General features: G+C 47.7%; 1 protein-coding gene across 1 annotated transcript in view; it reads right to left on the bottom strand.

Moving 5' to 3' along the window:
- Nucleotides 1-6268, bottom strand: part of RRP12 (ribosomal RNA processing 12 homolog (S. cerevisiae)) — a 28981-nt gene extending 22713 nt beyond the window's left edge. The window contains exons 1-8 of the mRNA XM_010833050.1: nucleotides 6047-6268; nucleotides 5305-5540; nucleotides 3695-3778; nucleotides 2301-2377; nucleotides 1700-1805; nucleotides 1379-1495; nucleotides 173-311; nucleotides 38-84 (exon numbers count right to left, since the gene is read on the bottom strand). Coding sequence (XP_010831352.1) covers nucleotides 38-84; nucleotides 173-311; nucleotides 1379-1495; nucleotides 1700-1805; nucleotides 2301-2377; nucleotides 3695-3778; nucleotides 5305-5540; nucleotides 6047-6185 — 945 coding nt within the window. The 5' untranslated portion in view covers nucleotides 6186-6268. The remainder of the gene's footprint in view (nucleotides 1-37; nucleotides 85-172; nucleotides 312-1378; nucleotides 1496-1699; nucleotides 1806-2300; nucleotides 2378-3694; nucleotides 3779-5304; nucleotides 5541-6046) is intronic.
- Nucleotides 6269-14915: the final 8647 nt, after the last annotated feature.

The following is a 14915-nucleotide window of genomic DNA, read 5'->3' on the forward strand; positions in this document are numbered from 1 at the left end:
GCATCGCGGTGGTGTGGGTGAAGCAGGGCAGTAGGTCCTTCAGCAGGGTCAGCATGTGCAGCATGGTGGTGGCCTCCTTGGAGCCTGGCAGACAGAGGGGCAGCTGAGACTCCAGCCCACTCTCTGCAGCTGCCCCCGGCCCTGCCCCACCCACACCACCGCGATGCCCCACCTCCGGACTTCTCGATCTCCTGGATGCAGAATTTGGCAGTAGAAATGGCAGCAGGGTGATGGGCAGGGGCCTTTTCACCAAACATGAACTCACTGCCCTTGAGGATGGAGCACACCCCATGTTGGGCAGCCTTCCGGATCTGAGGGGCAAGAAAAGGGGACAGGGCCGGGTCAGCACTCAACCAGCAATGTGGGTGGTTGTCATGACCACCAGCAATGAGCAATGATCACATACCCATGCTGGGGGCATCCTTTGCATGGACTCCCGGGCTGATAAGTAAGACAAACCTGGGTTTCAGGTTCTGCTCTTCTACTAACTCACCAACCTACCTTGAGCGAACCAAACTACTTAGTCTCTGAGCTTCAGTGTCTCATCTTTACAACACAGATTCCTCTGTTTATGCCATCATCCAACAATACAGAGTGGTCACCAGTTCAGCAGTGAACCAGCAACTCATCAGGAGATAGGAAGTAAAGAAATGTATGCTGGAAGATAAAAGTACTTTGCAGACAGTAATACAGGGGCTGTTACTTTTTTATGCAATGATCAGGTAAGTGTCACTCCAGTGATGTGACGTTCCAGCAAAGACCTAAAGCAAGTGAGAGAACCGCCATGGGGATTCGCAGGGAAGGAGGCACAGGCCTGCCTGGGAGCAGAGTGCTCAGCATCAGGAGTGACTCAGGACTGTTATGACTGATACATTCCCCCCAGTTATAAATTTCAGGAGGAAGCAACGTGACCGAGCACCGCTTACTGGGCACTGGCTACAAGCCAGGACCTGGACCAGGTCTGAGGAAAACTCCCGAGTGTCGCCATGACCTTGCAGCAAAGTTGATTTTATTATCCCTATTTACAGCTTAAAAAACCAAGACTCAGAGAGATTAGGTAACTTGTCCACAGTCCCAGCACAGTGAGTCAAGTATTCAATTCAGTTCTGTGTGACTCCAAAGCCCCCTCCAGCCCCCTCTCCTTCCACTGTAACTAAATACATCACTGACCAGTGAGGCAGCAGAAACTCAAACAGGCCTGACTGTGACCATCCCTCCTGCAGGAGTGAGCAGACAGGGCTTCAGGCAGCAGCAGAAACTCCGGATAGGAGTCCAGCACTCAGGTGACCTCCCTGGGCCAACTCAGCAGCCCAGCACCAGCGGGCTTCCTGGAATGGGAGTGGCCGCCCCCCCCACGCCCGGGGTCCCACAGGCTCACCTTGGGCTTGGTGTGCACGGTGAAGCTCAGCAGCCCGTGGTACACCTGCAGGGTCACAGGGAAGCTCCAGGCCTCCAGGTCCTGCTTCCGCAGAAGGGTGGCCAGACAGGAGAGGACCTGAGAGGAGAGGCAGAGACCCTCAGCTCCACCCGCTTCAGCCACGTGGGAGACAGCCCGGGTTCTCCGGGACTCCGGAAAATGCCAAAGGGCTTTCTGAGGGTCCACAGAGTGCCTACACCCCTCCCAGGAAGCGTGAAAGCTTTAGCCAAATCAGGTGGGCTCTGGAAGATAGCAGAGAGACACCCAGACCCAGACACTGACCCATCGGAGGGCAGAGGTGGAGCCACCGATGGCCTGGGCTGACATGATATCCACGAAGGCCTTGGAGGTATCGGAGAACTTCTTAATGAGCACAGGACTGGGCACACTGTGGGGGAGAGAGCAGAGACAGTGAGAAGCCCAGAGGGGTCTCCGAGGGCTGCTGGTCTGGAGGAGAAGCTGGACAGAGTGGAGCAGCGCGGGCTCCGTCACTCAGCTGGCTCCCCTGTCGTGACACCCAGTTCAGTGCGTTTCAATGGCCCCTGAGCTCCCCGCCTCCCTCATATTCTCCACCACTACCGACCCAATGGGACCTTATAAGCTCCCCTCAGTCCTTTCCCAATGTGTCCCCTGGTTGCAGGTCCCCAGACAAGCAGGCCCAACATTCCACCTCATCCCTCCTGCCCCGCTGGCCGTCATGGCTGTCCCCGCCCAGCCACCCCAGTCACACTCTTGTCCTGTTACCATCCCAGGCTACCCGGAGCCTGAGCCGGGAGACTGCCACTGGATACTTAGCATTTTTTTGTTCTTTTTAATAATTCCTGTGTTACTCCCTCCCCTCCAGCCCCTCTCCCTTCTTCCCTCACAAGGAGCCAGGACTCACCGCTTGAGGACAAGGTTCAGCAGGTAAGCAACAGCAGCCAGAGACTCCGTGGACTCCACCGCTTCCATGGTTGTCATCTGACCAGGCCACGGGGTGGGAATGTGGGAAGCATGTCATGCTGGGCAAATGGAGTACTGGGGCCCCGTGCACCCATGGGGATGGTTAGGACCAAGAACCCTGGTGTCAGAAGCTGAAATCCCAGCTCTGTCACTGTGACTCTGGACTAGCAACTTAACTTTTCTGTGACTCAGGTTTCCTCACTTGGAAAACAGGGATAATTAAGTTGTCGTGAGGTTTAACTGAATTAATACACATCACACTTAGAACACTGCCTGATGTGTGATGAAAACCATTATACTGCTATTTAATTTACTTCATTATTCTAGAGCAGAGGTTAAAAAGCATTTTCTGCAAAAAGCAGCCAGATAATAAATATTTCAGGCTTTGCAGGCCACATGTCATCTCTGCTGCATATTCTTTGTGTGTTTTAACTATCTTATAAAAACGTAAAATCCATCCTTAGCCCTCAGGCTATACAAAAACAGGCCATGGGTCAGATGATGCCCATGGGCTATAGTTTGCCCCTTCTCCACAGTGGTGGTTTTCAGACTTTTAAACCCTTAAAAATTATTGAGGATTTCCCCAAAGAGATTCTGTTTATGAAAATTATATCTATTGATATTTATCATATTAAAAATTAAAATGGAGAATTTTTTTTTTAAACATAAGAATATGCAAGCACAATTCCATGAGCTGTTAAAATGTCTTCAGACGTTACATAACTTCTGGAAAACTCTCAGGTACACTCACGACACAGAAAAAGGTAAATGATGGTCTAGTAGTACTATGGAATAATTTGGACCTAGCCAAGCCCCCAAAGGGCGTCCCCAGTGGCTCTGAGGTAAAAGAATCTGCCTGCAATGCAGGAGATGTGGGTTCAATCCCTGGGTTGGGAAGATGCCCTGGAGAAGGAAATGGCAACCCACTCCAGTGTTCTTGCCTGGAGAATCCCATGGACAGAGGAGCCTGGCGGGCTACAGTCCACGGGGTCGCAAAAGAATCGGACATGACTAGAGACTAAACGACAGCAAATCCCCTGAAAGGGTGTTGGTCACCCCCAGACTACACTCTAAAAACAATTTTATTAGAGAATCCCCCGGGTGTAACCCAGTTTTATCAACTAGGAAAGAAATAAAAGAGAGGACTGGATTTTGTTTTATGAGAATCATATAGGAAATCCCACCAGCCTTACCAAGCCATTTGAGAGTAACTGAAGCCCTTTCACCTGTTCCAGGTTGTCTTTCTCTATCCCTGCATGCAGGGGTCCCTGTCTTCTCTCTACAGCCTGAAGAACCTGCTCCCCAAATGCCCACCAGCAAGTTGCACTCACTCACCAGCGCAGCAAAATACTCCGTCTCAGTCTCCTTCCCACCCTGGGAGCGAATCACCTCTGTGACAGCAGCCAAGACAGCACAGATCTGCACATAAGGGAGAAGCCATCTGTGACATCTATTTCCAATCAAATCCCACCCCAGGGTAGCCTTTTCTCCTTCCTCCATCACGAATTAATCTCCTGACAAAGCCCAGAGCAGACAAGTTCCCCTCGCACTGAGCCAGGGGAACACATCACAGGGCCCAGCAAACTGGAAAACATTTGCCCCAAAACCCACCTCTAGTGCTCTACCCATTACAGAAATACCTGCACGAATGTGCAAACATTTGTGCACAAGGGTGTTCACTGCAGCAACCAATTGGAACAATAAAGCAGCCATCAACAGGGGATTAATAATGTAGTATCATATAATAATGACAGATTCGAATACTATGTAACTACTGAAAAGAATGATGACCAATTATACAGATGAAGTTAGAAATGCTGATCAGTGGGGGGAAAGTTGCAAAATAGTGTATATACAATATAATGGTGCTTTCAGTAACCTAGACAAAGTCTGGGTAAAAAAGTCTAGAATAGTATTAATAATTTGGTAAGAGGCTGTTGAGAACTTGAGATCTGGCTAGTATGACTGAGAAACTGCATCTTTAAACATCTTAATTATTTATATTTAAAAACAAATACTTTAGCAAATACTTATGGGGAAACAGATTTAGAACTACTTGGGTATAAGAATCTACTTTTGCAATTGTAAGTTTCATGAACTTTAAATACTAATCAAGTACTGCCAATGAAAAGTTAGCATCCAAATGGAGATGTCAGACTAGATTCTGAAAACTCAGTACAGTAAGTATAATGTAAAAATACAGCACTTTTAAAAATATTGATTATAAGTTGAAATGACAATATTTGAAGTATACCAGGTTACATGAGAGATACATAATTAAGGTTACTTTCACCTGCATCTTTTTTTTTTTACTTTTATTTAACACAGCTGCTAGAAAACTTAAAATCCTGTGTGTGGCTCACATTACATTTCTGTTGGACAGCACTGTTCTAGAAAAGTACAGTGACTTGTCAACAGTAACCACCATAAAGAAGGCAAGCTGGGAGACCAACTTCCATATTTTATTCTACTCATCTCACTTTGTTATCATTTATAGTTTTGACACTTCTCATTTAAACAATGAAAAAATATAAATATATATAATTTATAATTATAAACAAAAAAGGTAACATTTAGGTCCTATTAGATAAAACATTTTCTAACCACTGTTATTCAGCGTTAATTTATTTAACAAATGTTTTCTGAAAACATTCTATATAAAAAGGCCTGTGTTAGGTATAGTTGAAGAGAAAAACAGTTTGCAAAATATTTTTTGGACATTTGGAAATTGTCTGGAAAATACACTGAGGGACTTTACACTTAAGATGAGAAGATACTCTTAGAAAAAGCAGAGTGGAACCTGCCCTAGGAGATTCAATAGGTCAGGGACACAGAGAGTAGGAAGGGTGACACATCACCCAGAGATTCCACCTGTTGTCAGCAGACAGCAGTCAGTTGTGTCCCCCTCCCCAGCTAGCCTCAGGCTGTCCTGAGCTCCCCCCTACCTCCTTGTGGGCAGCCGAGTTGGACTCCCAGAAGCGCTGCACTTTGCTGAAGGTGACGTTTGTGCAGTCAGACAGGCCGCTCAGGAAGGTGCCAGAAGACTTCTCGGTGAAAGCCGGCGTCACCTCTTCTTCTTCTTCCATGGCCGTCTCAGGGGCTTCGCTTTTGCCCAGGCGCAGGGACCCTGACTGCAGCTCATTATGCAACTTCACCGCATCAACTGTCAACTCGCTCTTTCCTGAGAACCAGCGATAAACAGTAAGGCCCCCACTTCTACTCGAAACTCCTTGGCCAAGAAAACAAGAATCACCCCTAGGAAACAAAACCGACAGAGTCTGGGCTCCTAATCTGAGAAGCTAAATTCTGAACGCAGTCCGCCTCAGCAGCCCACGGTACTTATCAGACCCAGAAAGGGAACCCTCCAGCTAATGGTTTCGCTTGTGTGAGTCGGCTGGGGGCTGCAGTGAGGGGCCTGGGAAAGAGAAGAGGGCGACAGCGCTCTGTGAAGAGCCAAGATTACAGACGCAGACACTCGTGGTACCCGAGCCAAGTTATCTCCCTCCTGTGAACTCAATTTCCGTATCTGTTAAATGGGGAGGGTGGGCCCTTACAGCAGGTTCGAGATTGGACATTTTAACAGATGAAGCGTCTGGTGGCTGGGCCCCAGAGCGGCTTAGATCCATCGAGACTCAGGCCGACCCAGAACCCCGCCGCCCGGCTGTGCCGTGATCGCGACCCAGCTACCTGAAGGCCGGCTGAAGAAGCGGCTGCGGGCGGCCTGGCGGTGGCGGCAGATGACCGGGTTGCTGTCGCTGCTGTGGCCTTTCTTCCAGCGTTTCAACTTGGCCGAGACCCCGGAGGGCAACTTCCCCGAGCGACCCATGCCTAGTAGGCAGGGAGAGAGGTTAAAGGATTGGGTTCGCGGAACTAAAATACACGCAGGACCCACGTGGGTTCGCAGCCGCTCCACTTCCTCTTCCTCTGACGTAACTTCCTTATTCGCGTCCGTTTCCATGGCAAAAGAATCAACATCCGGTTTCACGTAGTCTCCAGGCTCCACACTCGGTTGAAGGAGAGGCTGGAGGGAGACCCCATTCCTAGGAAGGAAGCTCTGGCTAGGGATGTTACCCCACGGCTACTGCTTCTTGGCCACAAGAGTGAACCTTATTAGACTGGAATTCCTTTACAGGTTAAAACACAAACGTACATTTATATTATTTTTTAAAATCTAATTTCAGGGAATTCCCTGGTGGTCCAGTGACTAAGACTGCACTCCCTATACAGGGGGCCTGAGTTCGATCCCTAGTCAGGGAACTAGATCCCACGTGCCGCAACTAAGACCTTATGCAGCCAAATAAGTAAAAATAATTTTTAAAAAAAATCTAATTTCAAAAGGTAAGCATAGAAACCAGGTGGCGCCAGTGGTAAAGAATCTGCCTGCCAATGCAGAAGACACAGCAGACAAGGGTTCAATCCCTGGGTTAGGAAAATCCCCTGGAGAAGGAAATGGCAACCCACTCCAGCATTCTTCCTCGGGGAATCCCATGGACAGAGGAGTCTGGCGGACTGCAGTCCAGGGGGTTGCATGCAAAGAGTCTGTCACGACTGAGCGCGCACACACACACACACACACACACACACAGGGTCCTATATAGCACAAGGAACTATATCCATCTCCTGAGATAAGCCACAGTAGAAACATGGAAAAGAATATATATATATAAAACAGAATGCATATGTGTGTATAACTGAGTCACTGCTGTACAGCGGAGATTTGCACAGCATTGTAAATCAACTGTACTTCGATTGAGGGAAAAAAAGAAAGAGTTAAAACCTGGCCAGACCTGAATGAAAACCAGTTCAAGCTGGAAAAAGAGAAAAGCAGCCAGTGATGCTCCAAACCGCTCAGCTATTTTCATTTATTACTGGGGATATGCACTTGCTAAACCACTCTTGCCTCATTGTTATTGTTACTATTCAGTTGCTAAGTCTTGTCTGACTCTTTTTGACCCCATGAACTGCAACACCCCAGGCTTCCCTGTCCTTCACTATCTTTCAGAGTTTGCTCAGACTCATGGCCATTGAATCAGTGATGCCATCCAACCATCTCATCCTCTTATCTCATCATAGCACTCAATTCCAACTTACTTAATCTCATCTTCTCCTAATTTCATTTCAGAAAATGAAAGTGAAGTTGCTCAGTCATGTCCGACTCTTTGTGACCCCATGGATTGCAGCCTACCAGGCTTCTCCGTCCATGGGATTTTACCAGCAGGGTACTGGAGTGGGTTACCATTGCCTTCTCCAGGGGATCTTCCCAACCCAGGAATTGAACCCAGGTCTCCCATATTGCAGGCAGATGCTTTACCCTCTGAGCCACCAGAGAAGCCCAAAATGGCATGCGCCGCCTGGGAAAAAAACCCGGGTCGCAAGAATGGGAATCTTGCGTGATACCACTACACCAGCTCCTGCAATCCAGAACTGATTGGATTCCATTGCAATCCACTCCCCTGAGCCCCTCCCAAAATCCTTTAGCCAGAACCCAAAGTTTGCAAAAGAGCTTCCCTCCCCTCTCTTGCAAAGCAGCATTCCAAGATTCCTCCAGAATTCCCTTCCTCAGTTCAAATCAATAAATCTGATTTTGTCAGACTAAAGCTTGATCTAGGGTTTTAGCCTGATTAGGCTTTAAACATTCATTTTTTAAACTTTTGTTTTTTGGCTTCCACTAAAGTTAGACCCTTCAATGAGTCAATCTTAATGTACTAGAACTTGACAACCACTTTGCATCCTGCTTCCTTCACTTGATACAATGTGAATTTCCGCCATGTGTTACAAACTAACTGTGTCCTCTGCCCCCATTCAAATGTTAAAAATCCTAATTCCCATAGCTCATGGTATTAGGAGATGGGGCTTTTGGGTGGTGTTTTACTCCTAAGGATGGACCCTCATGAAAGGAACTGGCAGAGCTTCCCAACCTTTTCCCACCATGTTTCCACAAAGCGAGAAGGGCCCTCACCAACCACACTGCCCCTCCCCCACCCTCCAAAGTTTAAACCAGACGTAACTAATCTACAGTATTAGAAGTCAGGATAGCAGTGTTCACCGTGGCAGTAGCTGAGAGTGGGCACAAAGAGAATAGTAACATTCTAATTATTTCTGAGTAAGGAGTTTACATGGATATTATCACTGTGTGCTAACTCACTGAACTATATACTTACAATTTGTGCACTTTTCTGTGTATGTATTACACTTCATTGTTTGACTAAAAATCAGAAGTCATCTTTGCACACAGGGCAGAGAGAGCATGAAGACTGTTGACATGACAAAGCACCATTGCAGTTAAGGCGGTGAAGGTAGCTGAGCGCTGACTCCAGGCCCTGAGCCTCCAGCCGCAGGAATCACCACCAACTCCTCTGGTCAGGCCCACTTCTGGCACAGAGGCTGAGTTTTAGGTCTGAGAAAAAGGAACTAGTGGCCTGAGGAGTAAAAGGGAACCAAACTTGGAAATTACTATAAGCAAGCCAGTGCTCATGACCAGCGGAGAAGGAAATGGCACCCCACTCCAGTACTCTTGCCTGGAAAATCCCATGGACGGAGGAGCCTGGTAGGCTGCAGTCCCGGGGGTCGCGAAGAGTCGGACACGACTGAGCGACTTCACTTTCACTTTTCACTTTCTTGCACTGGAGAAGGAAATGGCAACCCATTCCAGTGTTCTTGCCTGGAGCACCCCAGGGATGGGGGAGCCTGATGGTCCGCCATCTATGGGGTTGCACAGAGTCAGACAAGACTGAAGCAACTTAGCAGCAGCAGCAGCAGCAGCAGCTCATGACCAGAAGTTATGATGTAGGGACAGTCACTTGAGAAAAGACAGAGAAAGTGTTGGGCTCAAGTCTGGACTTACTTTCTGCATCACACAGAGCAAGAATTTAACCTCTTTGAGTCTGCATTTCATAAGGTGGTAAAAATAATACTGAACCCACTGGTCTACTCTGAAGATTGTGTTAAAATGATTACAACACGGTTTAAGTGTTGTTAGTGGTACCATGTGAAGGGTGCTATGGTGCCCTTTTGCCACCAGAGGGAGCACTGCAAACAAACTGTTAAAGCCAAAGCCCTACAGAGACAGCAGCGAAGACTAAGCCACCTGGGGTTTTGCAAATCAGATGGGGAGATGAAGAGGCCCAGGGTAGTGGCCGCCTTCAGATCCTTTTCCCAGAGAGCAGGCACCGTGGACCGGCAAACTGAGCCTGCACCATGACTGGATACGGCCCCTGGATGCTCAGTCTGGAGCAAGCATTGGAGGGGCCACAGGCTCCCTGCTGGCCCTCCATCCTGAGGCATCTGCTCAGAGTCTCCTCCGGAAGGCATGTGGTGCCAGGAGAGGGGAAAGAGACATCCAGATGGCCTGAGCACATTCTAGCACACTCTTCCCCACCCTGCACCCCAGGGCTCACCTTTTTGCTGAAGGACTAACCTCCTCCACCCTGAATTCCACCAACGCCTTCCACCCAGAGGCATTAACTGTCTCCAAGACTAGCCACGTATATATGGCTCGTAAAGATGACTCTTTACATCAGGTGGCCAAAGTACTGGAGCTTCAGCTTCAGCATCAGCATGAGCCGACTCATTGGAAAAGACCCTGATGCTAGGAAAGATTGAGGGCAGGAGAAAAAGGGGCGACAGAGGATGAGATGGTTGGATGGCATCACCAACTCAATGGACGTGAGTTTGGCCAAACTCCAGGAGATAGCGAAGGACAGGTTAGCTTGGCGTGCTGCAGTCCATGGGGTCGTGAAGATTTGGACCTGACTGAGTGACTGAACAGCAACAAAGGACCACTCACGTTTGTAGGATGGATTCTCTAGTCGAACCCTCAGGGTTAGAACTCAAGTACCACCACTTGCTGTCTGACCTTGAGCAAGTCGCCTTACTCTCTGAGCCTGTTTCCTTCATTTGTAAAATGGAGATAAGAATGCCCACCCATAGCATTTTTGAGAACTAAATAAGATAACACATGCAAACGTGCTTAACACTATCTGGCAGATAATGAGAAGGCAACAACTGTGAGCTGACTCGTTGGAAAAGACCCTGATGCTGGGGAAAATTGAGGGCAGGAGAAGGGGTGACAGAAGGTGAGATGGTTGGATGGCATCCCTGACTCCATGGATACGAGTTTTGATGGCTATCTCCATCACTAACTCCAGTATATAGTGAAGGACAGAGAATCCTGGCATGCTGCAGTCTATGGGGTCACAAAGAGCTGGCCATGACTTAGCAACTTAACATTATTATTATCCAAAAAAAAAAATCTTGAGTTACAAAGCACCTTCTCACCTACTATCGAAGTGAGGAGGAGAGAGCACATGTCCTCATTTCACAGACGGGTAAATATGGTTCCAAGGAGTTGAGTGACACCACTAAGGTCATACAGTCAGTCAATGGGCAAAAGCCAGGAGATCCAACTCTTAGCTGAGGAGCCCCCTCTGTAGTCACTGCTCTTAAAACTCTCTTTAAGGCTTATGTGGAAGTAACAGGGCTGCTGCATCCAAAGCACTGAGCCCAGGGCCACAGGAAAGCCGTTTTTAGATTTGTGGGGTTGTAATCTCTTATGACGCTAAGCAGGAGGAAAGGGAAGTTGAGGTTTAGCCTCTTGCCCTAAACAAAGAGGAAGTGATGGTTTGGATGTTTGAAATGCGGCTCAAGCCCTGAGGGTAGGAGAAGGGCTTTGTCGCCCTGGGCAGCCCATCGTGATCAAGCAGTGGAGTTGCAACTCCAGAGTGTTTTCCTAGCTGCTGGAGTTGTGTTAACAACCAGACTTTGGGCTTAGGCAGGCTTGCATTTGGAGCCACATCCTAGGTATGACCAGGGACAGGTGACTGGACTTTATAAGCCACAGTTTGATCATCTGAAAATGGAGCTGCTCTTTGGAGACAGAAATGAGATAACACATGCCAAATGCTTAGCACCGCACCTGGCACGCGACTGTTGCAGAAGGCTGGGTGCACCTGGCTTCTGGGGCTGTGACATTCATTTGGCAAAGAAGAGCTTTTAGGAAGAAGAGCTTACTTCCTAGAGTAAGTCTGGGGGCTGAGTGAATGGCCTGGTGTACTAAAACTGACAGAGAGGACCAGTATCTGGGCACGGCAGGTGTGAGCTTGCTCAAAAGGAGAACTGTCTTCCAAGGTGGGGTCCACCCTTTCTTCCCACCTGGCAGTAGGTGTCCATGGCTAGCAGAAGGGAGTCTGGGTAAGGAGAGAGCGTGATTGCCACTATAATCTGGCATCCTGATTCCCCCCAAATCAGTCTTACTCCAAAACGAAATCTTTGCCACTTACTGCTTTGAATCCCACCCTACCCACCCCACTCCCCTTTTTTTTTGCCATGAAGGATACAAGATCTTAGCTCCCTGACCAAGGATCGAACCCATGCCCCCTTCAGTGGAAGCACAGTATCTTAACCTCTGAATGGCCAAAGAAGTTCCACGAGGTGGCTTTTTGAAAATGAAACTGGCAAAGTAGATTGGGAGTATATCCTAATGGGCTTTGAGGGCCAGGCTAAGGGGTCTGGATTCTAATAGGAACTTTCGGAAGCACATTGCACTCACGCTCCTACTGAGTCCTCACAGCTATGCTGTGCAGTGGGTGTCATTATCATCAGCCAAACAACAACAAGCACTCACACACACAGAAGGCTGCAAATAAGAAAAGAGTTTATTTTGTTCTTAAGAATTGTAATTCTGGAGAAACAGATTTGGGTGAAAACTAAAGAGTGTTCCAGGGAAGAGTCAGAGGGTTATAAAGACAAAAGCCACCAGAATACATTCTAGAGCAAGAAAGGAAATCTATGCCCTTAAGGGACAGGCTGTGACAAGTGTTTTAGGGTGAGAGTCTTATAAATATCTTGAGTTTCTGGAAGACTGGGCAGATACTCTGGATGCCTTCATTAAGGCAATAAGTACTCAAAAGGTCACATTTCCATCCAGGCGGAGACCCACATAAGTTACACTTCCTTAAAGACCTCCCAGCTCCATTTAATTTTTTATTTGTATTTTAAAAACTTTTACGCGGCGCGCCCCGCCGCGCGTCGGGACCGGGGTCCGGTGCGGAGAGCCCTTCGTCCCGGGACACGGGGCGCGGCCGGAAAGGCGGCCGCCCCCTCGCCCGTCACGCACCGCACGTTCGTGGGGCGCCTGGTGCTAAACCATTCGTAGACGACCTGCTTCTGGGTCGGGGTTTCGTACGTAGCAGAGCAGCTCCCTCGCTGCGATCTATTGAAAGTCAGCCCTCGACACAAGGGTTTGTAAAAAAAAAAAAATAATAAAAAAAAATAATAAAAACTTTTATTTTTATTTATCTATTTGGCTGCCCTGGGTCTTAGTTGCAGCAGGTGGGATCTAGTTTTTGACCAGGGATCGAACCTGGGCTCCCTGCACTGGGAGCATGGAGTCTTAGCCACTGAGTTCAGTTCAGTTCAGTTGCTCAGTCGTGTCCAACTCTTTGCGACCCCATGAATCACAGCACGCCAGGCCTGTCCATCACCCTGTCCATCACCAACTCCAAGAGTTTACTCAAACTCATGCCCATCGAGTCGGTGATGCCATCCAGCCATCTCATCCTCTGTCGTCCCCTTCTCCTCCTGCCCCCAATCCTTCCCAAAATCAGGGTCTTTTCCAATGAGTCAACTCTTCACACGAGGTGGCCAAAGTATTGGAGTTTCAGCTTCAGCATCAGTCCTTCCAAAGAACACCCAGGACTGATGCCCTTTAGGATGGACTGGTTGGATCTCCTTGCAGTCCAAGGGGCGCTCAAGAGTCTTCTCCACCACAGTTCAAAAGAATCAATTCTTCGGCTCTCAGCCTTCTTCACAGTGCAACTCTCACATCCATACATGACCACAGGAAAAACCATAGCCTTGACTAGATGGACCTTTGTTGGCAAAGTAATGTCTCTGCTTTTCAATATGCTATCTAGGTTGGTCATAACTTTCCTGCCAAGGAGTAAGCATCTTTTATTTATTTTTTTTTGCATCTTTTAATTTCATGGCTGCAGTCACCATCTGCAGTGATTTTGGAGCCCAAAAAAATAAAGTCTGACACTGTTTCCACTGTTTCCTCATCTATTTCCCGTGAAGTGATGGGACCAGATGCCATGATCTTCGTTTTCTGAATGTTGAGCTTTAAGCCAACTTTTTCACTCTCCTCTTTCGCTTTCATCAACAGGCTTTTTAGTTCCTCTTCACTTTCTGCCACAAGAGTGGTGTCATCTGCATATCTGAGGTTATTGATATTTATCCCAGCAATCTTGATTCCAGCTTGTGCTTTTTCCAGCCCAGCGTTTCTCATGATGTACTCTGCATACAAGTTAAATAAGCAGGGTGACAATATACAGCCTTGATGTACTCCTTTTCCTATTTGGAACCAGCCTGTTGGTCCATGTCTAGTTCTAATTGTTGCTTCCTGACCTGCATACAGGTTTCTCAAGAGGCAGGTCAGGTGGTCTGGTATTCCCATCTCTTTCAGAATTTTCCACAGTTTATTGTGACCCACACAGTCAAAGGCTTTGGCATAGTCAATAAAGCAGAAATAGATGTTTTTCTGGAACTCTCTTGCTTTTTTGATGATCCAGCAGATGTTGGCGATTTGACCTCTGGTTCCTCTGCCTTTTCTAAAACCAGCTTGAACATCTGGAAGTTCACGTACTGGTGAAGCCTGGCTTGGAGAATTTTGAGCATTACTTTACTAGCGTGTGACATGAGTGCAATTGCGCAGTAGTTTGAACATTCTTTGGCATTGCCTTTCTTTGGGATGGAGTGAAAAGTGACCTTTTCCAGTCCTGTGGCCACTGCTGAGTTTTCAGCCACTGAACCACCAGGGAAATCTTTCCCACCTTCATTTTAGAGCATTCTGTTAGCAATATTGACTCCAGTTTTTATTTTCCTTTCACATCATTATCCATATTATACACATGGAGAAACCAAAGCTGGAGAAAGTCGAGTACTTGCTTAAGTTCCCAACAGCATTAAATGATAGAGTTGGCATTTTAAATTTACTTTTCTCTCAAGTCCTTTTCTTATGATCAGCTGATTACAAAGAGATGAAAGTGGCCTAGTTCTCATGTACAGTGCTCACAGGCTGGTTGGGCTGGGGGCGAAGAAATCTGGTGGTGATGATATGATCCATGCCATCATCCAGGTATGCCTAGGAGTCAGAGAGCCTCGAGCTTGGCAGGGTGTGGTCAGGTCTAGGAGGCAGATTCAGTGTCAGGTGAGGGTTGCTTTCTGATCCACAGACTGCTGTATACTTGCTGTGTCCCCACATGGCAAAAAGGGCAAGAGAACTCTGTGAGCTCTCTCTCTCTTTTTTTAAATAAATGTGTTCATTTCTCTTCTTTTTTCTTCAGTTTGGCTGCACTTGGTCTTAGTTAGACACACAGTATCTTCGATCCTGGTTGAAGTATGCAGGATCTTTGATTGTGGCATGTGTGATCCAGCTCCCCGACCAGGAATTGAGCCCCAGCCACCTGCATTGGAAGCATGGAGTCTTAGCCACTGGACCATCAGGGAAGTCCTTGGGCTTTCTTTTATAAGATACTAATCCCATGAGCCCGCATGGCCT

This window comes from Bison bison, unplaced genomic scaffold (assembly GCF_000754665.1).
Source record: "Bison bison bison isolate TAMUID 2011002044 unplaced genomic scaffold, Bison_UMD1.0 scf7180017862979, whole genome shotgun sequence".
NCBI lineage: Eukaryota > Metazoa > Chordata > Mammalia > Artiodactyla > Bovidae > Bison > Bison bison.